The sequence below is a fragment of the Lingula anatina genome, chromosome 7 (assembly GCF_051362555.1).
Source record: "Lingula anatina isolate TDL-2025a chromosome 7, LinAna3.0, whole genome shotgun sequence".
Taxonomy (NCBI): domain Eukaryota; kingdom Metazoa; phylum Brachiopoda; class Lingulata; order Lingulida; family Lingulidae; genus Lingula; species Lingula anatina.
This window is the reverse complement of record NC_141773.1, coordinates 22,532,512-22,556,171: the sequence shown is the minus strand read 5'-3', so window position 1 is coordinate 22,556,171 and position 23,660 is coordinate 22,532,512. Positions and strand designations below refer to the sequence as shown.

General features: G+C 34.7%; 2 protein-coding genes across 5 annotated transcripts; one reads left to right on the top strand and one right to left on the bottom strand.

The window, feature by feature from the left end:
• Window positions 1-445: 445 nt before the first annotated feature.
• Window positions 446-20,564, bottom strand: LOC106161254 (protein lifeguard 3-like). 2 transcript variants are annotated; one of them, XM_087017149.1, is made up of 11 exons: window positions 20,376-20,564; window positions 19,837-19,949; window positions 18,565-18,670; window positions 14,715-14,747; window positions 10,626-10,822; window positions 10,082-10,146; window positions 9,537-9,590; window positions 9,049-9,265; window positions 8,503-8,619; window positions 7,808-7,855; window positions 446-2,237 (listed from the first exon to the last, which is right to left on the bottom strand). In XM_087017149.1, the coding sequence occupies exons 3-11, from the start codon at window positions 18,653-18,655 to the stop codon at window positions 2,091-2,093; spliced, it is 969 nt and encodes a 322-aa protein (XP_086873275.1). In that variant the 5' UTR covers window positions 18,656-18,670; window positions 19,837-19,949; window positions 20,376-20,564; the 3' UTR covers window positions 446-2,090. The 2 variants fall into 2 exon arrangements, with proteins under 2 accessions (XP_086873275.1, XP_086873276.1); XM_087017150.1 differs by lacking the exons at window positions 14,715-14,747; window positions 20,376-20,564.
• Window positions 19,667-23,291, top strand: LOC106151296 (uncharacterized). 3 transcript variants are annotated; one of them, XM_013524483.2, is made up of 5 exons: window positions 19,667-19,791; window positions 20,220-20,289; window positions 21,650-22,120; window positions 22,306-22,400; window positions 22,889-23,291. In XM_013524483.2, the coding sequence occupies exons 2-5, from the start codon at window positions 20,280-20,282 to the stop codon at window positions 23,042-23,044; spliced, it is 732 nt and encodes a 243-aa protein (XP_013379937.2). In that variant the 5' UTR covers window positions 19,667-19,791; window positions 20,220-20,279; the 3' UTR covers window positions 23,045-23,291. The 3 variants fall into 3 exon arrangements, with proteins under 3 accessions (XP_013379937.2, XP_013379935.2, XP_013379936.2); XM_013524481.3 differs by lacking the exon at window positions 19,667-19,791 and adding an exon at window positions 19,970-20,105; XM_013524482.3 differs by lacking the exon at window positions 19,667-19,791 and adding an exon at window positions 20,043-20,131.
• The last annotated feature ends 369 nt before the right edge of the window (window positions 23,292-23,660 follow it).

The following is a 23,660-nucleotide window of genomic DNA, read 5'->3' as shown; positions in this document are numbered from 1 at the left end:
TGGTGGCACAGCATAATAAAGTGCAGTCTACTATAATTTGCTGTAATCCTTGTTGAAACAGAGTAGGGGAAACATTCTCATATCAAATGAATCAAATGTAGTATGTGACGAAACTTCAGTGACACAATCAATTTGGACACATTTTGCCATTATATAGAAAGGAACCGACGACTCATGTTCTGGGCAGTGAAACCGTTTTATATTGGGTCAAACAAATATAGAATATTCGGACTTCAAGATAAAGCCAACTTTGTGACATTGTAGACATTTTTTGCGTACATCCTCTAAAACGAAACATTTTACAACTACTCGGAGTGACAATTTTCTCTCTCTCTCCCTTTTTTTTTTTTTGGGGGGGGGAGGTGAGAATGAGGGGGGGGGGTTAATTGTTTTTAGTTTATTTTCCATTTCATTTTTTCAGCGACACAAAAGAAAACCAAAAGACTTTTAGAAAAATACAACACAAACTTTATGTTACAAAGCACAATCATATGTTTTTTGATGTCACAGAAATGGAATTCATAATGAGAATAATGGCCACATCTACAATTCTACACATTAATGTAACAGACTATTATCACTATACAAAAATAAATAAATAAATAAATAAATAAATAAATAAATATAATAATAATAAGAAACCTAATGCTTCATATATCAAATACAACAACTAAGTTTTTCTACCACAGGCAAAGAATTTCAAATTTTAAGTTCAATCTAGTTTAAAAGAAGCTATCCTGTTAGATTCAGAGAGTATCGTGTCTTTAATCTTCATAAATACTTTTTGCACAATTTCAATGGATCATACATGAGATCCGCCCTAATTAACTTTTAATTTTCACTGTTTGTCACAAGAGAACATAAAAATCAAACATATTATTATGCTTGACTGAATTATTTGTTTACTGAAACTAGACACGACATTCTCTCCTTCAACTAAATTGGAACGATGTAAAAATTGTAAAATAATAACATCTTTACATTAAATGATAATTAGATATTATTTTAGAACATAAAGCACAAAAGGCCTATCTAGTAAAGTTTGTTCATGCTTTCATCTCCATGCAGTATTTTATTCACTGCCATAATGCTACATTTATCTATATTCCACTGACATCACTTTACCTAATTCCAACTTGATCAACTTAAAATTCAATACGCGTTTTTCTTTTTTTTTTTCTTTTTGGGTGAATCATCAACTTACTTAAACCCAAATAAAGGCAAAATGAGCATAGTTTGGGTTGAACTTTATATACATTAGATACAGTACATAAAATATAACAAATGCTGTATTACTTCAATATTTGCCATGTTAATCTTCTTACGCCGGGTTTCTTTCTAATCAGGGACCAAATAGTACACAATTTATAATTATCTGCTAAGACCCGCTACATTCAAATTATAAGTATTTTTAAAATATATTTCCAACATTTATTTGACATAAGGTTATGCACAATGATATAAATAATGATGAACATAAAAACAAAATCCACCTGTGTGTATAAGGTGAGTCTTTTTATACTAAAATTTATATGCAGACTGACTGCTCTCAGACAGAAGAATGCAGGCTGCATAACAACTAAATGTTGGGTGTACAGCCTTTCAGAGAACTCTGTTAATAGATATTCAACAATTCAGATTCCTGACTACAATTCTAATAAGCAACCCAACAAAACTGAATGCACACAAGGTTACTGATGACACCTTAAATAAATAAACAATTAGGAAATCTATTTTTTCTCTTATTTGAAAAAAATTATTTCAAAAAAAAAATAAAAAAATAAAAGCCTGCTTTTAACTAGAGGTGTGTGTTAAATATTAATGTCATTTTGAGTAAAAATGTACAGATTTATCTATATGCCAATTCTATTTTAACTGTAATATGTCTGTATCTATACATATTGTCATGCCCACATTCAACTTTAGCTCCCATAATTATATAAAGTAGCATCATTATCGCTATGGTCATTATTATTCATCATTGATGTTTTGAGGAGGGTACAGACAAAACCTGATAAGCAAGACGGCATTTTTTTACCCTGCTCTCAGCAAAATCCTTTACCTGCCTTTTTTACACCGCCTCGGGTTGCTTACTTCTTACCTCCAAATAACGACAGAATGATTAGGAACAGATACACAATATCCAGATAGAGCTGCAGTGCAGCAAAGATATACTCCTCTGGGCTCAGTGAATACTTCTTGCCGCCAAACAACAACTGGGTGTCAACGATCAGGAACTGAAGGTGGAAAACACAAAAATGGTGAAGAAATAAAATAAAAATTATGATTTATAAAATTAAAATACAAATATAATGACGCTGAAGAATAAGAAAATGCTGGAGAATTGGAGATATCAAAATCACACAAACCAAAATAAATTCAAAACAGAGCTGTTATCACAACAGCCCAAAGATGAAACAAACAAACAAGCACACTAATGAGAATAAACAAATATTCAAACAAACAAATATTCACAGCTTTCACTCAACAACTGCACATACAAATCAATTAAAGGAATAATAACTCTCCGTATGAGATCTATACTTCACAATAAAAACATTGTGAATAGCTCATAGAAATATAATATATTCTGTTTTACCACAAAAACAGCAGTTATAGCTATTATTCTGATATCTGAGATTGTCTTCAGATCACGTGACCTCCATTGATGGCTATACTCTGTTATAATCTCTTAAGAGATTTTAACAAAAAACCAAACTTTTTAGAAAAAAACCAGGGACTAACTTTGAATGTAAAAATGGATTCATTAACCATTGGTAAGTATGGGAAAATTGTTGTTTACTCCAGGAAAATTCATTTTTTGGCCGAAACAAAGAGTTATTATCCCTTTAACTTATCAATAATCAAAATATAATTTGATAGTGCAAATAAATGAGGACACTCAAGAAGTGTATAGGACACTTTCATCCAAAAGGACATATTAGGTTTATATGAACACTGCTACATCTGGATTGCTAATGAAGCGTTCAGATAAACCCATTGTACTAGCTGGATCGATCCAAATCTGCAGGGATTCTCACTTAAGTGCACGCCTCCTTGACCAGCAAGGGAGCAAGTTACTATCATGTGCTCTTGGTTCTCAGAAGCTCTTTCACTCGAGCAGCTATGCCAGACAATTAAGCTGATTACACTGAATGCATTTTAGAGAGAATCCCCCATGGAATTGGACCGAATCAGCTTGTACAATGGGTTAACCTGAATACAGTCTTAAATGTCAACATTACGCAGTATGTAAAAAAGGCCTTTAAGCTCTTCATCTGCCCTAGCAACATGCAAACAAGGCGATTATGTAACAACTTGCTGTCTTATGACATCCATAAATAAGAGTAATATATACTACATCCTTATAACCATATATATTTCTTATATTATTCTTCCTTGCATTACATTTCTATCAACACAAAGTACGATATTTTCTGAAAAATCTAAAAAAAGTTTTTTAAAGTTATTTACACTCAGAGGGAGAATAATTAAGAAACATAATATTCTAACTAAACTGCATAGATGTGTTTGCTAGTTTTACTTGGACCCTCTACAATTTTAATTAGACTCCTAACAAGTGGCACAATCAGATGAACAGAATATTGCATATATTAGTGTCATATTAAAACCATACAATTGCCACAGAAATGATCTGGAACTACAAGAGATATCTAAGACTTTGAAAACATGGAACACACATAAACAGATTTCTATATTATATACTTCCAACAACCATAACTAAAATCCATATCATTGTCTTATAAGAATATTATTCAGTGCAATAATAGTAAGGTGCTTCTAGGTGTTGCTGTACATCATTTGTCCATCAAATTAACACAGTCTTAAAATCCATGCTACTGATAGATCAGCGCATGCGTGTGGGTGTGTGTAGTTGTGTGGGAGATCATCTTTATGTATAATATTTATGAAAAAACTAAGATGCACATACTTTTCGTCTAATACAGTTTGCATGTTTCTCATGTTTCGCTATTCTTTGACACTTTTTAAAGGTTACAGAAGTACACAAAATAGCTTAATTCCCCACAAGCAAGCAAGGACAAAATGTCAGTACAACAGCATAATCACATTCCAAACTAACAGTTGTCCTTTGATCTTAGGGGAAAAAATCAGCATCGGAGAATCTGGTCTATTGTCAGCAAATATAACCCTTTTTTTTTTGTGCACATTATTCAATTTTTGCTCCCCCCAAACAATGACAAAATAATCAAAAACAGGTAGACTACGTCCAAGTAAAGCTGCAAAGCTCCAAAGATGTACTCCTCTGGGCTCAGAGCGTATCTCCTCTTTTGGCCAAATATCACCTGTGTGTCTATTATCAGGAACTGAAAGGTTAAGAGATGATGGTGATGTTAGTATTGAAGGATAACAATGAACTTGGTATCAAAGGATAATTATCAAATTAGTGTCAAAGGATAATTATGAACTCACAAAGGATAATCTGAACTCATTACCAAGGGACAATCTGAACTTGACATCTAGGGATAATTGCAAATTTGGTATCAAAGGGGATTTATGAAATCTTTACCAAAGGGTGAATAGGAATTTGGTATCAAAGGGTAATAAGAAGTTTTGGTAATAAATGATAAAATAAGTATCAAGGGATAATTTTGAAAATAATATCAAAGGGTAATTACGAAATGGGTCTCAAAGGATAAATAGGGATTCGGTTTTCTTAGACTTATTAAGAATAAGGAATCAAATTTTCACTGTTATGTGAAACTGCACTGCAACAGTGAAGTCAATCTTAATCACCCAGGTATGGTGAATCTGAATATATCTTAATCTATTTTCAAAACTCATTAAAAAACCATTACTCTGTTACAGGTGAAGCACTTATGATGTGAGAGGTTTTATGGCAAAGTTTACTTTCCTCCTTAAATTGATACAAATATGCTAACATCAGAAGTAAAGCACATTGAGATAAAATTCAAAATTGAAGCATTTAAGAATGAAGACATGTTATTTGACTGAAGGAATATGATGTCCAAAAAGGTGGTGTAGAAAATGGGGACATGAAACAAGCAGTGTGTCTGCAGACATTGAAGTATTAAAAAGGTGTAAATCTATAAATTGTTGAACATGCTATGAAAAATGGAAGAAATAATGTGTGCAATACTCATGACTTTTCAACCCTGAGACAAAAAATCATGCAAAAATTCATTAAATATCAAAAAGTGCCTATAAATATGAAAATGTGACCCTGAAAACAGAAGAGAAAGGATTAAACACTATTCATGCAAAAAAAGTCAATAATTTACAGTGAAAACCAATTTCATTTGACATCTACAAACAAAGCAGATGGATATAAATGAAACACTGAAAATGTGTGAATAAACAGATATAAATGTCAAAACATTCCCCAGCTGTTTACTGAAAAAGCAATATATTACTATTAATGAAATAATATCGGCAAAATTAAGACCATTAAAGGGATAATAACTCTTTGTATGAGATCTATATTTCACAATAAAAACATTGTGAATAACTCAAAGAAATATAATATATTCTGTTTTACCACAAAAACGGCAGTTATAGCTATTATTCTGATATCTGAGCTTGTCTTCAGACTACGTGACCTCCATTGATGGCTATACTCTGTTAAAATCTCTTAAGAGATTTAAAAAACCCCAAACTTTTTACAAAAAAACCAGGGACTAACTTTGAACGTAAAAATGGATTCATTAACCATTGGTTAGTATGGGAAAATTGTTGTTTACTCCAGGAAAATTCATTTTTTGGCCGAAACGAAGAGTTCTTATCCCTTTAATAACAATAACAACACTGATGGTCTATATTGACACCCAAAGCTTGTGAGATATCCCTTCCTCAGATCTGGTCACCCAAACCTCTCAATTGCTGTAGTTGGCCACTGTGAGTTGAATCATCGTGAAATACGTTAGGAAAATCCATTTATTTTTGGGGGCCAAAATGAACAGTTGTTATACCTTTAAGTGCATAATAAAGTTTTATGGACTAGAATTAATTAATTTTGGGTGCAATTACTGAGCATTTGTTTGACACGTATTTTTGAAAAAATATTCGCTATCTAACCAACTAATTCTTTCCAAAAGACAGGCTTTTTCGTCAATTAGCTGGCCAGGTGAAGAAGAGAAATACATCAAAAGCAGGAAGTCTCTACTAGCGCTATAAAAAATACAAATTTTCCCTCATCACCTCTGCCAAGGTGTGTTTTGCATTTTTTTTTTCTTTTTTGTTAAAAGCCCAACTCACTAGGTTATGGACAGATTTTGATAACATTTTCAGGATGATAAGAGATGGACTTACAAAGGACCTATTTAATTTTGTTGGTGATCCAATAATTAACCAATTCATAATGAGGCTTGAGTTTTCTTGGCGGAGGTGTGCTTTTCTAGTTCTAATGTTTTACAAGTATATACCATGGGAAAGGCATATATCAATAAGTGCATGTAAACAGTCAGTGGTACATACACTTTTAAGCCTGTCAACAACCCTGGGGGATCAGACCTATCACTTATTTTTTAGCACCCCCTCCACAGGCAAGAAGCATCATAAATATATAGACAATGTCCAGGTACAGCTGGAGTGCACCGAAGATGTGCTCCTCGGGACTCAGGGCGTATCGCTTATTGCCGATCACCATCTGTGTGTCAAACATGAGACACTGGAAAATAGTGATATAATATCAATTTACTTAGACCTGTACTGGAAAATAGTGATATGATATCAATTTACTTAGACCTGTACTGGAAAATAGTGATATAATATCAATTTACTTAGACCTGTACTGGAAAATAGTGATATAATATCAATTCACTAAGACACGCCTCCACATGTGTCGTCCCAATGGAGCAGAAATTTAATGACTGTACCCCAGCAGGGACGACGCATGGGGAGGCGTGTGAGAGGCGGAGAGACTATTAAAAGATTAGGCGGTTTTTCTTTCATGTACGTCCGCCATATTTAGTGCCAGGATTTGTAAAGCCTGGCTCAACTTGATGTGAATGCGGTATAAGACCTGTACTGAACACTCTACAGTATCACTGTATGCTGATACTTGATGAACAGAGTGAAGCTTACGTACAATATCATATATAATACACTAAGACTTGATGAGTTTACAAAAAGATGAGTGGGAATGAAAATAAGTATGTAGAGAGTATTTTTTTGTGAAAATATATATAAGATTTTTTCGTGCTGACTCCTAATAAACTGCAATAACTTGTGAGAAGTGAACGCCATAGAACTGCTTCATGGTAGGTACTATTTTTTCCTCAATTCTCGAGCTTCGGGAATCTTTCACATACAAGCCAAAATATGAGATCTTCACTTTGCATCATTTTGGTATAATATCAGTATGTATTAAGTATCATAATAATCCTAGCAACCAGTGTATTGAGCAATACAAGTTGAACAATCATTGGCACATACACATACTCTGGCACGCCACATAGAACACAACATTATAACATTGAAGCTGGGCAATACAAACATCCGCATACAAATACCATACACACCGAACAGGGTGATAAATTACATGTATGTCAATAAATCTAGACTCAATCATTAATATGATATATGTTATTGTGTGAGGTTTCTGTACAGTACTATAACTGCTTTTACCATGTGAATAACAATGCAATGATGATCAAAATATTGAAAATGTCATTATCACTGCAATGGTATGGATATAACAATATAACCACAATACCAATGCTGTTACATCATTATAACAGTACAGTACTGCAGCAGTAACATTGACACACAGTGGCATAATCTGAGGCAATATTGTGCTTCAACTTACCAGAACGAACAGCAGGGCAGCCAGACCTCCCCAAACGCATGACAGCACCTGGTTAAACGCATCAAGTCAGGAAATCAATACTAACAAATCACTTATCTAATGTAGTTATCAATACAACAGAGAATTATTTAGGCCGCAGCTACTGCAGGGATAGTTACTGCAGGGAAGTCAATACTAATGGTTACTACAATGAGCTTAATGTGCTACAAGTAGTGCTTACGTTATTTTGCCACTTTACTATTGAGAATTACCATGAAAATTAACTGGTCTTTATTTTGAGTGTAGCCTGTTCGTTTCTGTTGTAACTTTTTAAATATGGCCACAAGACAAACAAAATGAATGACCAATCAAGAATTTTGTTATTTCATGGCCCCCATCTTTAAAACAACCAAGAGATAATCTTTTGGAACAGAGTCAATTTTTTCAATAATGTGCAAATGGGCATAAGTCAACTAAATTACTGGTCAGTTGAGTGGCTCATCTAGTAGACAAATCAAGGGGAGAGAGAGAGATAGAGAGAGGTTACTTACACCAAAATAATTTTCAATTTAGTCTGGGAAATACATATTTCCATTTTGCATGTGAGTGTAGGAGGTTGCATGTAACTTATATAACTATAAATATGTCATTAATACAATTGTTAAACTGATGGTCCATGTATCACTGGACATTTCCTGCAGGCACCCAGTACTCACCCTGGCGGCAAAGTAGTCCACAGGTGTGACAAGGTAAACAATCATCACGGACAGACCAAAGAACAACAGCACCATGAACAGACCAAATATCAGTCCGGAACAGAGGGTGAAATCAATCTGTAACAAATAAATCATGAGATCAATAGATCAATAGACAGCTTCACCAATCTATTAAAATCATTAGTTTCTAAGGAGTGTATAGTGTTATGAGCCCCTGGCTTAGTCATGTTAAAATTCTATAATAAAAACATAAAATATTTACAATAAACATATATGAATACAGAAAAAAAAAACATCTTTCACTATACAATGATTGTAGATTGTCATCTATTCCAAATTGAAGGGGAGATTTGACAACATTCCAATATATAACTTCATGACAATATCTACTGCTGCAAAAATAGGAACTTAACACAAATTTTCACTGATTAAAAATCCAGTGATATATCTGTACAAAACAAAGAGCCAACCAAATAGATAACAAAGAAAATAAGTTCACAAATTCATAAATACAAGAAGAAGACTGTTCTCCACAGGGCGCTGTACCTTGGTTTGGATGGCAAAGATTGACACGGCCAGACACACAGCGGCGGTGATCCCAGCGGCGATCATGACAGACTCCGTGGTGTAGGAGCTCGCGATGGTGCCTGTCATGTATGAGAACACCAGTGTAAACACGGCCAGGCAGATGAAGTTAGCAGGGAAGCTACGACGAGCCTCTCGCACGCACACCAGGACTATGTAGAGTATGATGAACAGGGCACTGAAAACAACAAGAAGATCATAGTTCCATAAAACCTTAGTTATCTATACAACACCTGCTAGTTCTATTTCAAGTTTCTATATCTTACTGTGTCTCATTTCTGTCAGCATAAGCTAAACACTTTTATATATTTCTGTAATTTTTCTTTAAATTTTATCACATCAAAAGAGAAAGCTGCCATGTTCACCTTATCCTCCATATTACATAACCTATTATTAAGTCTACACAGATATAAACTTTTTTCTTTCGAATAATCAGAGACAGTACTTACTAGGATATCCAATAAAGCCAAATGTTTTGTCTAACAAACAATCCCACTGGCTCTCTGTGATAAAAAAAAGTATACATATATATGTGTCTCAAAGCAGACTCTAGTCCCCAACAAAATGTAAGTCTTCAAAAACAAACATGAGTGGTATCGTTTCCAGGATTTTTGCATCAAATCTAATTTTCCCGAAAAAAACAATGGAAATCTTTTTTCACTCAAGAATCAATGCTTGACCTGCCCCTGTTTGATATTTTTGTTTAGTTCTAAATGTCTGGACAGATACTATGACTGCTGTAGTTTTCCTGACATTTTAAAATAGAAATACTGACATCAGGTAATTTTATCTGAGGGGTTTTATCGTTTTCAAGGTCTGAATTGAGAAATATAAGTGGCTCTAAGTCTTTAGTGGCTATTTAGACAGAAAATATGACTTTGGGAAAATTTTTTAATGTGAATAGTATATATTCAACTTTAGTAAATATGCTTGGAATGTAGAAGTAATGCACTTTTGCAATAACTTTTATTTCAGCACCTATACTCATACTTACACAAGTGAAAAAATGCACACGATGCCAAATGTAACAGCCAGTTGAGCTGCTAATATCAGGTATACCTGGAGATGATAATAATAATAATAATAATAATAATAATAATAATAATAATAATAATAATAATAATAATAATAATAACAACAACAACAATAATATTAGGGATATGAACAAACAAATTAAAGCTCTATTATTCACAATTTTACCACCAATACAACAGAGATTGAAAAAGTTGAAAATAAACAGTCAGGATGTACACAATTTACACCAGTAAATGAGACAATGATTTTGTTCATTTCTTTATACAATTATTTCAACTGCCACTAAATTCTCTGCAGATCAGGAGGCTCACTTAACACACTAAAATTGGGGCATCCAATAGGTCAGCACTTGGACCAAATTTCATGGACACATTTCGGACAATGTATTTAAGTTTGAGTGTACTTCTTGTTTTTATATATGAAAAAAAAAAGGACTTGCACAGACTTGCCTACCAACTCAGTGTACCTCCAGTTAGGAAGTCCACCCCTTATTCAACACTCACCTTTTTGATAAAATTCCTTCGGACAGCTTTATCTGAGAAGGACTGCCCCGCCCATTCCTCCTCCACAGTGTATGAGGTATCTTCCGGTTTGGGGGCTGCGTAGCCAGTGGGTTGAGGCTGGCTATAGCCACCAGGTGGCGGTGCAGCATATCCTGTGCCGTAGCCATAGCCAGCAGGCTGGGGTGGAGGGGGCTGACCTAGAACAATGATGTCATGTACATGATGTGATATCACTGATATTGTGATGATGTCATAAAAAAGCATGATGTCACTAACAATACACTGGTATGATGTGTGCAACCCTTTCTCAAAATATTTTTTAAACAGGTTGAACAAATTCTTGTCCTCGTTGGAGGAGTGAAGAAGAGATACAAAGGCCCCTTATTATACTGTGCGCTATGCAGGGCCATAAACACAAACATAAGTGGTCAGTGTTAAGTCCTATTGAAATATGTGAGTGGGAGGGAGGAGATAAATTAGTTCAGGACTGTTCTCATAACTATCTGACCCTGATGAGATGGGAAAGGGAACAGGTGGACAAAAATCTCTGCTCTTACAAGCTCAATCCAGATCATTTCACTAAATCAATATGTATAAAGTATACAGGATGGTGGTTCACAGATGTTTGAAACCAGGAGTTTTGTAAATCTTCTTAAAATGCTTTTGACAATATATAGTTATATTTACTACTTTGTGAACATTTTCAAGGTACATTGGATCCCAAATAACTGGGATATTTTGAGAGGGTAAATCTGAAATCTGTTCAAGGTACTTGAATTTTGTGTGTGTGTGTGTGTGTGGGGGGGGGGGGGGGGGAGAGAGAGAATTTTGCTGCACCACACAGTATGTCCACTTTTCTATTGATCTTAACTTGGCCCTAAGTACACAGAGTGTCCGCCTACAACCAATATTATTGACCAGTAGTCTGCCAGCAGTGAACCCTGAGCTTCTTGTCTGATGTGTGCCAGTTTCTTTACTTTCAATGGTCCATATGTTCAAACTTTGACATTCAACATGAAGTTTAAATGTGTTTACCCCACCAATCACACATACTTAGTCGTGCAGTTTTCATGAGTTTTGTAGAATGACATGCATTATAGTTAACACCCCTATGTAACAAGGTTAACTTGAATTAAACACAAGTGAAACTTAGATGCCACAAACAGGCAAGTGTACACATCTGAAAATGAAGGGGAGATCGCCTCTCACACGCCTTCCCACGCGTTGTCACTCGACCGGTTGAATTGAGACTAGATTTAATTACTGTGCCCCTGCAGGGAAGATGCGTGGGGAGGCGTGTGAGAGGTAGAGAGACCATTACAGGATTAAGCGGTCTTCCTTTCATCTACTATGTAGGTCCGCCACATTTAGGTCGCAGCCTTACTGGCACTCAGCTTTTCTCAGTCTCAATGGTCCCTTTAACTCCCATAGTGGACATCAGTTTAGTCGATCTCTGACTGTACACTTATTGATGGACTATTAATGGTGTTGAACAGGAACCAGTGTGGATATGGCAGGAAACAGAACTGTGGAGAACACACAGGGCTTACATCAGCTAGCACCTGGGACCTGGAGTACAGAGGCACTTAACACAGGGTGGGATATAGAACTTACAAACTGAGAATTTAACCTGGTTTGGCATTGGGTAAAGAAGTATTACGTAGTCATCTGGATGAAAACAACTTGGTGTCTTAAAGCTTAAGCCGTGTTTTGTAAAGACTAACTTGTAATATCCTCATTAGAATAGATTGTTAATTTTAGCCAACAAATTTGGCAATACTTTACTTTTTTCTTTATTTTTTTTTATTTTGCTTAACCTGTCTCTGTTTTTAATGTCTTCAATTACCCAGATATCATCCCAAGGGTGCAACAGCAATATCAGCAATAAGAAAATATATAGTCAAAATAACATACAAGTGTACTGTACACTGTTTCTATTCACTACATCAAATGCCACACCTTTTTGTCTATTACAGTGGCTGTTGCCCTAAATACCAATTCATCCCTTGTATTCCATCCTGTATTGCACATATCTCTATTAAAATGTATTGCACATATCTCTATTAAAATACAGTATTCACAGTCAGATGCAACTGACTCATATGTGACATCCATGCTAACACAGAACTGAAAATCAATATATCAGATACCAATTTTTTTCTCGACTAAGAATTTCACAGCAATAAATAAATAAATAAATAAATAATTTTAATGACAATAATGAAGTAGAATAAAAATGAATTCAGTCTCTTCTTGTTCAATAAATCATTTTCTGTCCCACCTAACAACATGGCCCTGCCAGTTAAATAACAAGGTACATTATCCAAAAACTAAACCCCTTTGATGACTATATGAAATTGCTGCTTTGGTTCTATTCCCATTGCATACAAGTAGTTCTCCTTTCCTTTAATAATCTATGCAAACCCCAGTGTTGTAATTTGTTGGTTTTAACCTTTGCATAAGTCACAACTCTACCCCTGCCATCTTTTTAGCATGTTTAACCTAAATACATCAATTCCATTATGCAACATGTATTTCACATCTGCTAGTGCCAGTAATTTCATTATGATACAATATTAAGTCTGGGGTAGCGCTAACACTCTCCAATTTAGCCAAATGCTAAAACTGACTTAAATTGGCTAAAGAAAAAGGGCTTGATTTGACATGTTTTAGCCAAATTATAACCAATTTGGTAACAAATTGACAAAAACGTGGTGATTTGGCTAAGGGAAAAAAATTGCTAGCGCTACCCCAGTAAGTATAACATTGCTGGAATGTGGAATCGATCTGGCTGAAGTTTTATGGCATACTCAATCCTTTAATATTAAAAAAAACTGCAGCTGGGATGGTGTTAATCTTAGTGCTTTACACCTATTAACATCCTGGCTGAATATCAGGATTCACAACATTTCCAGAAATAAAGTTCTTACTGTATGTAATATAGGTACCAGAGCTTGGATCAAATATAGCTCTAGTGTTCTGAAATGAGGATTCAAGTACCAAGTAGTTATCTGAAATATTCTTGGACTCAGTAATGAGAACGAAACGGCTTACGTGAATAATGTTTTAAAATATTAATATTATACAGAACTTGCTCTCATGCCATTGTGTATAGTTATATGGTTGTCATAATTATCACATGATAATGTAAATTGTTCAATGTCTTAACAACCAACATTATCATCAACAAATTCTTATAATATGTGGTGAATAACTGTTATATAGAAGAGAATTATAAAAATTACATAGATACCAAAGTATAGGGAATTATATCAAATTCAGATATGGAAAGAACTGGCCCTATTCACCAAAGAAAAGCAAAAATACTTTGAAGTAAAACATCTTATAAAGCAAAGCAAAGATGGCAAAATTTATGAACCAAAGCACTGAAAATAGAAACAAATACTCGAGTACAGATTTGGAATTATATAAGGATTGTTAAGCAAAGGACAATGCAATTCTAGAAATTATCTGATAAAAAGCAAGGGAGTGTCAAACTTAATATAAAGCTTATCTAGATATAAGAGGAATGAGCAGGGATAAGAAAATAATCAATGGTGAATCCTGTGATGGAATGGGGAATATGCTATTAAAATAAAATTCTAGATACATGATTAAATTATTCGTACCCCAATATCTTTTAAAACTTAATCAGTTAATTTGGAAAGTTTTAAAAGAGCTAATTTTTGTTTGCAAAACAAACACATTTATATCTAACATTTGTGCAATAACATGGGTCTATACTTGTACAGATTTCTTGCTAACTGGTAATAAAGACAAAATTATAGTTTCTTGATTTGATAGTAACCTGCCAATACTGAAAGTTCTACATGGTAATAATATTTTTCAGTACATAAAGGGGGAATAACATGCTCTGAATTGCAGGTTATATCAGAAGGTCATTGGTGGACTCTAAGAACTGAAAATGCTCACACATGCAGATTTCCCTCTGTACAAGGATAAGGAAACCCCTAGAATCCAGAGACTTTCATTTATAGATTTATAATTTGAAATGGACGGAGGTTTCAACAATGCAGAACAAGGCCAAAAGCATCGAATTTTAAAGGTTATAAAAATTTAAATCAGCACCTGCATTGTCCATTTCCTTTAGTGGGACAGGTGCTGAAAAATAATGAAGCAAAAATAACCAATTGTCTTTTGTCTCATTGAATTCAAAGAAAAGTAAGTATTCCTATTCCACCAATAATCAATGAAGGGTGGGGGAAGGTCCATCTTTTCAAAAAAAAAAAAAAAAAAAAAAAAAAAAAAAATAAATAAATAAATAAATAAATAAATAAATGATAATAAAATAAAATAAAATAAAATAATAAAATAAAATAAAATAAAATAAATAATAAAACATTTCTATTTGAAATTGCTTGCTACAGGACTGAAGGAGGTGACACTGCAGTCACCACAACACTGACTAGACAACCCCCCCACCCCCACCCAACCCCACCCACCCCCACCCACTCCCACCCCCACCCAACCCCAAATCTGCACCTTCCACAAGAAACTGTACAAACTTGTAAAAATACCTACCTTTCATATTCCAACAGTTCTATGTCCTTCAGGCAACTCTTACTCAATTGCAACAAATTTTCCCTCTGCCACAAACCTCCAAACTTTGCAGAATTTAACTCAGTAATCATTTCTGCCTAAGGACACACACAGATTATTAGTAAGAAGATTTTCTGTAATGGATTTCTAAAATGGGTTTTCTATACGTAAGGCATTGATTTTGGTGTGGGAGTAAGTCATATAATTGGTGGATCATTCCCTGCGAAGTAACTAGAGGATCAGAGAGGCGATACCGCCTCCGGATATTGTACCACCAGCTGGAGTAAGCGCATTTGTATGCCTCCCCCCCCCCCTCCTAAAAGGGACACCATCACCAGTCTTGTGTTTGACAAGCTCTATAAGATGCAATCAACAAGAGTTCTCAAAATATGCAAAAAAATATAACTAAAAATGGTACAATCAAGCAGATTTTCGAATTGACTTGCATTTTCCTACCCTTGATCACTACTGTATTCTCTAGACAAAAGGCCTATTGGTTTTCCTTGAAATGTGTTGTCAATGGTGCATATATGCTGACAAAAGAGAAAACCTAGGGGAAACATGGGCACATCTCTGCTAGTTTTAAAGATATGAGAGGCAAGAAAATATGCAAAGCTAAGTTCATGGTGAAAAAGTAGGTCAAAGGTCAATTTCAATATCATAGTATATGAATTTCTATTCAAGTTCCATAGCAACCATGGGCATTTCTTTGCCAATTTTGCAGATTTAAAGGCCAGAAAACATGCAAAAGTAGGTCAAAGGTCAATTTCAAGGTCACAGATTGCTAGTGTATTACTTCCTATTCAAGTTCAATAGTAACTATGGACCTATCTCTGTCAGTTTTGAAGATAAAGGTGAGCAAAAATTTGCTAAGTTCAGTTCATAGTAAAAGGAAGGTCAAAGGTTAATTTAAAGGTCACACTTAGATAGCCAGTATATGACTTCCTATTTAAGTTCAATAGTAACTATGGACCTATCTCTGCCAGTTTTGGAGATAAAAGGGAAAGAAAATCTGCAAAGTTCAATTCATGATGAAAAGTAGGTCAAAGGTCAATTTCAAGGTCACACTTAGATTGCCAGTATATAACTTCCTATTCAAGTTCAATAGTAACTATGGACCTATCTCTGCCTGTTTTGGAGATATAAGGGAACGAAAATTTGCAAAGTTCAGTTCATAGTGAAAAGTAGGTCAATGGTCAATTTTAAGGTCACAATAAATTGCCTCTAATGACTTTCTATTCAAATTCAATAGTAACTTTGGCCATATCTTTGCCAGTTTTGGAGATAAAAGAGAACAAAAATTTGCAAAGTTCAGTTCATGGTTAAAAGTAGGTCAAAGGTCAAATTTAAGGTCACAGTAAATTGTCAGTATATGACTTCCTATTCAAGTTCAATAGTGACTATGGACCTATCTCTGCCAGTTTTGGAGATAAAAGGGAAAGAAAATCTGCAAAGTTCAATTCATGATGAAAAGTAGGTCAAAGGTCAATTTCAAGGTCACACTAAGATTGCCAGTATATGACTTCCTATTCAAGTTCAATAGTAACTATGGACCTATCTCTGCCAGTTTTGGAGATATAAGGGAACAAAATTTTGTAAACTTCAATTCATGGTGAAAAGTAGGTCAAAGGTCAATTTTAAGGTCACAATAAATTGCCTCTAATGACTTTCTATTCAAATTCAATAGTAACTATGGGTGTATCTTTGCCAGTTTTGCAGATAAAAGGGAACAAAAATTTGCAAAGTTCGGTTCATGGTAAAAAGTAGGTCAAAGGTCAAATTTAAGGTCACAGTAAATTGTCAGTATATGACTTCCTATTCAAATTCAATAGTGACTATAGACCTATCTCTGCCAGTTTTGGAGATAAAAGGGAAAGAAAATTGTCAAAGTTCAATTCATGGTGAAAAGTAGGTCAAAGGTCAATTTTAAGGTCACTGTTAAATTGCCAGTATGCGACTTCCTATTCAACTTTAACAGAAACTATGGACCTATCTCTGCCAGTTTTGGAATTATAAGGGAACGAAAATTGGTAAACTTCAATTCATGATGAAAAGTAGGTCAAATGTCAATTTCAAGATCAGAGTAAATTGCCTCTAATGACTTCCTATTCAAGCTCAATTGTAACTATGGACCTATCTCTGCCAGTTTTGGAGATTAAACGGAACCAAAATTTGCAATGTTAAGTTCATGGTAAAAAGTAGGTCAAAGGTCAATTTCAAGGTCAACTTAGATAGCCAGTATATGACTTCCTATTCAACTTTAATAGTAACTATTGACCTATCTCTGCCAGTTTTGGAGATAAAAGGGAACAAAAATTTGCAAAGTTCAGTTCATGGTGAAAAGTAGGTCAAAGGTCAATTTCAAGGTCACATCTAGATTGCAAGTAAATGACTTCCTATTCAACTTAAATAATAACTATTGACCTATCTCTGCCAGTTTTGGAGATATAAGGGACTAAATGTTACAATTCTGAGTTACATATTTTATGGCCGCTACTCCCGTGAAAATGCACTGATTGACCCCAAATTCATGGAGATGAAAGATGACCCAAAGGGTAACACTTTCCAATATAATTATTGGTTAAGTCTGTGTAGTGTCTGAATAAAAGTGCAAATAATATTTTTTTTCGTAAAAAATTTCATTTTTTTGAAAATTTTGGCCCATTTGACCTTGAAATAAAGGTCAAAGATCTAATCCAAGGGCATATTTGAAATCTACACATATGACTTTTGGAAAGCCGTCTGTAGAAAATTTTCCCATAATTCCTTCCGTAGGGTAGATAATTGGCATTGAATTTTCAAAAATTTTGACAAGGGTGCATTTCAACTAGCGTCACGCCCAGGTCAATGCACCGACTGAGACAAAAAAACCTGGGGGTTCAAGTTGAGGTTATATGTGACCTAAATCCAAGAGATGGGGACAGGGATCATTGCGGTCTAGGAGGAGAAGCGGTAACGGTGACTTGTATCCGGCGCCAGTACGCGGAGCCGGCGGAGCTTACGGAGCCGGCGGAGCCAACGGAGCCGGCGGAGCCGGACGAGACGGGTCGGGACTAAAACCATGAGTACCGCCAGCGTACACGCTGGTGGTACTAATAATAATGAAAACAGGAGATTGGGCCTATTTCCAAGATGGATAATATGAAATATATATTTCCCTTGGGTATTATATTTTAAAGAAAGCCACAATTCAATTAAAACGATGCTCAATATATTATTTTATATTGTCTGTATCTGACCAATACTAAAACCCATCTTTCTGACCGAATGAACTTGAGAGTGTTGACAGACCATAGGATGAATAAATAAACAAAACAAACAAATTTAACATACTAACAAACATCCTGTTGGGAGTTTCTTGGACCATTTATTTACTCACCATATCCCGCGTTGGGAGCATTAGGATCACTGTAGCCATAGCCTGGATTTGTGGCATCGTTATAACTAGGGGGTGGTGGAGCAGTAGCCATGGTGACCTATGACAGCTGAAACATATAACATACATTGTAAGTGTTATTTTGGAGGCAAGTACTTGGAACTATCACCAGTGACACTTTGAAAATGGAAATGAAAACGAAAGTGAAACTGTCAATAATATGACATAAACTGTTTATCAGGCTGTCAGTGAAACTATGGGTCGCAGTTGTCTGCATCTGTTATTATCATATATCTTCTCAGTAAAAATGCTAATAAATAGGGAAATGAAAGAATACCACACCTTTGTTGTGAACTGTCCAAAATGATTACACAAATATGGGATTGGTGCAGGATTCCACACCTTCAGGTGTAAGGTTTAACTTTCCCCAGATAATGTGTTTAAAAGCATAACTGTATATCCAACCCTATGACCTCATTAAGGTCAAATGATATAGATAAGTCCACACACTTCTGATCACTGTGGCATTGCTATGGTGTGTAACAGGATGTTTCAATGTCTCATCATTTTGGTGTACCAATGAGTACCACTTCCCTTCACAAACATTCATAGTTCTATACACTACCTTTTGTGGAAATTTATCATATCCTCATTCCAAGAAGAAGAAATAATCCTAACTTTGTGAAACAAAAAGACATAAAAAAACTAGTGTAATTTTAATAACCATATTAGAGGTTTAAGGGTCATCATTATTATTATTAAATATCCACTTATTATTTTTTTTAACCTTATTTTCATTCATTCATTTATCCATTTATTTAATTTTGGTGGAGAAGCAAAAAGAGCTCAAACACACACAGACCCCCCCCCCCCCCCCCCCACCCACCCACCCATGGAAGCGGCAAAAATGATCTGACTTCCGCCTTTTCAAACCAAGTCTGGCATAATCAATAAAATACAGTTGTTACCGTAACTTTACATCGTCACAGCTTGGCTACATAAATAAATGAAGAATGTTTCATATGTGGTACCACAATATATGGGAGATTAATATATAACGTAAATGAAACTACGACAGCACGTGTAAATGTTTCAATCACATATTGTAGAACAAGGATTTTGTCTTTCGTCGCCGGTGCCTTGGGATGGGATGAATTATGCAATAAATTGTCTTCTGTGTGAACTACTGCTGGAAATACATTTTTATAGACAATTCTCATTATATATACGGTAAGAAATATATTCTAGTGTACTTAATGTCGCTATCAGACTTACCTCTATCTCATAAATTATGGGAAAATACGCAGATTCTGTAGCAAGGTTGCGCTAGGTTGACTTTCCACAAATTTTTGTTGATATCTGACGTCACGGTAATTTCGGACATCACGCTATTTGTCAAAATGAAGATGCAAGGATATTTAGGATCACTAAAAATAAGAATTGGAACATAAATATGCTTGGGGCAGTGCAATTTGCGGTTTGAAGCACAAAACGTGGTAACTTTTATTAACATTTCAAGAAAATGGCTACCCAGCATGCAACAGGTAAGATGGCGGCGCCCATGGAACAGGTGCGTTGAAATCGGTAGTCTGTTTTTATTGTTGTTTTATCTTTTTATCTCTCATAAATATGTTAAATAATCTTTCAATTATTTTCAGAAAACAGGAAAAAGCAGTAGGATTGAAAAGAGGCGGAAATGGTGGGGAAAACACAAGAATATGCAAAACGGTATGTTGTAATGTCCTAAACTTATATAATTTTGTACGCTTAATTCAAGCGTGGGCTCGAAATACGACATTTCGTTTTAGACTTACTTAGTGGATAACGCAATCCAAAGATTCCACGGTTCGTGTCAGATTTATGTGAGGTCGCGCAAAGAAAACCCAAGTCCACAGAGTGACCAGTTTAATGGTTTATTGGTTGACGCTCTCTAACTACATCATCTACGTGAAGTCTCCCATGGCTCTGTCGAGTGGTCACCTTCGAGTCTTCTTCAGTCTGAACTCCCGATATTAATTCTGAACGTCTTTTATACAATATTTCTTATCAGTGGTGGATTCTGTGCTGCATTATTTGGCGGTACATACTAATTTTAATTATTCAAATTGCACACTTCCACTTACATTATATAACTACAGGTAAGGCCATAAAACGAGTCGAGTGCACAAGCAATCGACTCCAATCAAATTAATTAACATGTCTGGAGATAATATTTGTGAACTGAACATGCCTTCCTTTTTTTCAGTTCACAAATATTATCTCCAGACATGTTAATTAATTTGATTGGAGATAATATTTGTGAACTGAACAATGTGCTAACTGCAAGGACTCGAAGGAGTACCAGTAGTAGAAGTTATAGTTACTGACGTCTGAACTTCTTGGTAGCAAAATAAATGTTGAGTTCACTTCAGTTGGAGGCAAAAACCAGAACCGCCTGGAGAAACTGAAGAAGAAAAATCTTAGACTTGCTAAATACAAGATGAGATATGCATTAGATACTAGTAGTTAATTTCATCCCATCTGCACTCCACAGTTACTGAAGATATGACAGAATTTGGACAATTCTGGGTATTCCAAACTAATAAAAATAAGAAACTCCACATAGCAACTAGTAGGACCTACACATGATTAATTTTGTAATATTATATATTTTATATTTGTATGTTATCCTACTAGTAGTCCTACATGCTAGATACTTCAAATTTAAGAAACTGATAGCTACATATCTGTGTATGAAGAGTCATTTTAAAATTTTGATCTCTCACATTTAGATCAGAATTAATATATTCAAGTTTTAGTGACACCATGTTTATCTTTTTTTTTCAGATTCCACTTTTATAAATGGGTCACAAGTTGCCCCACTCGTTTTTTCCCAGTTAAATAATGCTGCACATACTTAAAATTTGCCACATAACATGCATGAACAAAAATTAAATTTTGGTTCTAGGTTTTTCTAAAGCAGAGTGATGTGTTTGTGAAACAGACAAGCTGATTTTAGTGATGTAGAGATGAGCACACATAATGAAAACAAGTATAAGATGTGCCTTGTCAGAAAAATTTAACAGTGTTAATTTTGTATACAACACAGGTGATGTTAACACAGTCAAGCCAGCTACAAACAAGACCAAGAGTGCAAAGAAACAGAAACTGTTGACAAGGGAAGATTTTACACAGAACAAACAGGGCTTCAAAAAGACATTCAGGACTTCTCATGCTATGTCCTTGGATAAACAAACAAAAAGAGAACATTCAGATTCATCAGATGGAGAATCTGTCCAAAAAGTAAAAGGAGAAAAAGAACACTCCGATTCCTCTGAAGCAGAATGTGCTCCAAAGTTGAATTCTGATCAGACCGAAATTTGCCAAGAGACAAAAACTGGCAGCCTACTAGTATCTCCATCAAAGAAGGGGCATAAGAAAAATAAGAAACAACCTGAACTGAAGACCCAAAAGGGCAAAAAAAGTACAGTTGAAAGGAAAAGGAAATATGTTCTCTTTGTTGGGCATTTACCTGAGGTTATTAGTAAGGAAGATATTCAAGAGCACTTTAAATCTTCAGGTACGTAAACATACCCTTGAGGTAATAATAACATGAATAAATAAAATATGCAGATTCAGCCATGCTCTGCATTGAACTCTCTCGAAAATATTGTTCATTTTGTCAAGCATAAAAAATGCATGCATGTTTAAAATGTTTTATATTCATGATTGCATGGATTTATTTTCCCTGGTGTCATCTTCCAGGGAAAGTTCTGACCATTAGACTTCCAACCCACAAGGAAACTGGGAAGCAGAAAGGATTTGCATTTGTTGAATTTGGGGATGAACCATCCCTCAGGGTAAATAATTTTCTTTGCTTTAGGGTATAGCATTTTAACATTTAAATACCTGTATGCATTACTTTTTTATTGTTATTTTAAATGATTAAATCAAACATTTTGACTGCTTAAAGTTGGAAAAGAATGGATTTTTTATCACAAGTATTTTTTGAGTGTTAAGAAGACATGAAAAGTGTGATTTTCTTTAGCTTGCAAGTTCACTTTATGAGTGGAGATTAGAAAAGTAATATACAAACAATGATTACTTGATTATTCACATGGAAACTGTAGAGTAAAGGATCAACCCCAATTTTATTTAAAAAAAATTTGTTATACTTCAAATTACAGTGCCTTTCTTGTTTTATTATATATTTTGCCTGATTATCTACTGGTTAATTATATTTAATAAAAATATTTTCTATTGTTAGTGATAGGCACTATTTGAAAGAGGGATTTTAAAAGTATTGAAGGATTTATTGTTAATATTTTTAAAAAATATTTGTTTTCAGAGAGGATTGCAACTTCATCGGTCTGAACTTCTTGGTAGCAAAATAAATGTTGAGTTCACTTCAGTTGGAGGCAAAAACCAGAACCGCCTGGAGAAACTGAAGAAGAAAAATCTAAGACTTGCTAAATACAAGATGAGATATGCATTAGATACTTAATTTCATCTCATCTGCACTCCACAGTTACTGAAGATATGACAGAATTTGGACAATTCTGGGTATTCCAAACTAATAAAAATATGAAACTTCACATAGCTTGTCACCTACTAACTAGCATAATTGCCAACATTGTGGCCTGAACTCTGTGGTTATCAACATAATGAAAATATTTTATTATGTACAATATTAAAGAGAGGACAGACATGAAGTTTTTTCAGCCCCAGGCATTGGCATACAACAGGAAAAAGGGAAAAGCCATGATCCCATTCTATGGAATTGAGAGAGAGAGAGAAGGAGAGAGTGAGAGATTGACAGATGTAAAACACATTTCACACACAAAGTAATATGACATATGGATGCAGCAGTAATGTGTGTAGTTAAACACTAGTGATACTTGGTCTGTAGTGATACAGAGAGATACATTAACACAGCTGTAGTAAATGAACCATGATGTTTACAGGGTGTCCTGAAAGTTATACATTTTTTGGGAAGATCAGAACATTGTTCATTACTTGTCCCATATGAAAATATGCATAGTTTGTGCATGAATTTGTGTCTTCTGATTTTATGAAAGATGTTTTTTGGGTCAAGGATAGAAGTGTTCCATGATGTTCAG

Bases quoted from the DNA above. Each gene is read 5' to 3' on its own strand.
- LOC106151296 (XM_013524482.3), top strand. From the start codon at position 20,084: ATGGCTACCCAGCATGCAACAGGTAAGATGGCGGCGCCCATGGAACAG. The intron at 22,121-22,305 runs GTACGTAAACAT...GTCATCTTCCAG, and splicing joins AGAGCACTTTAAATCTTCAG to GGAAAGTTCTGACCATTAGA. The intron at 22,401-22,888 runs GTAAATAATTTT...ATTTGTTTTCAG, and splicing joins GGGATGAACCATCCCTCAGG to AGAGGATTGCAACTTCATCG.
- LOC106161254 (XM_087017149.1), bottom strand. From the start codon at position 18,655: ATGGCTACTGCTCCACCACCCCCTAGTTATAACGATGCCACAAATCCA. The intron at 14,748-18,564 runs GTGAGTAAATAA...ATTATTTTTCAG, and splicing joins TGCTCCCAACGCGGGATATG to CACCTGTCCCACTAAAGGAA. The intron at 10,147-10,625 runs GTGAGTGTTGAA...TATCATCTCCAG, and splicing joins GAAGGAATTTTATCAAAAAG to GTATACCTGATATTAGCAGC.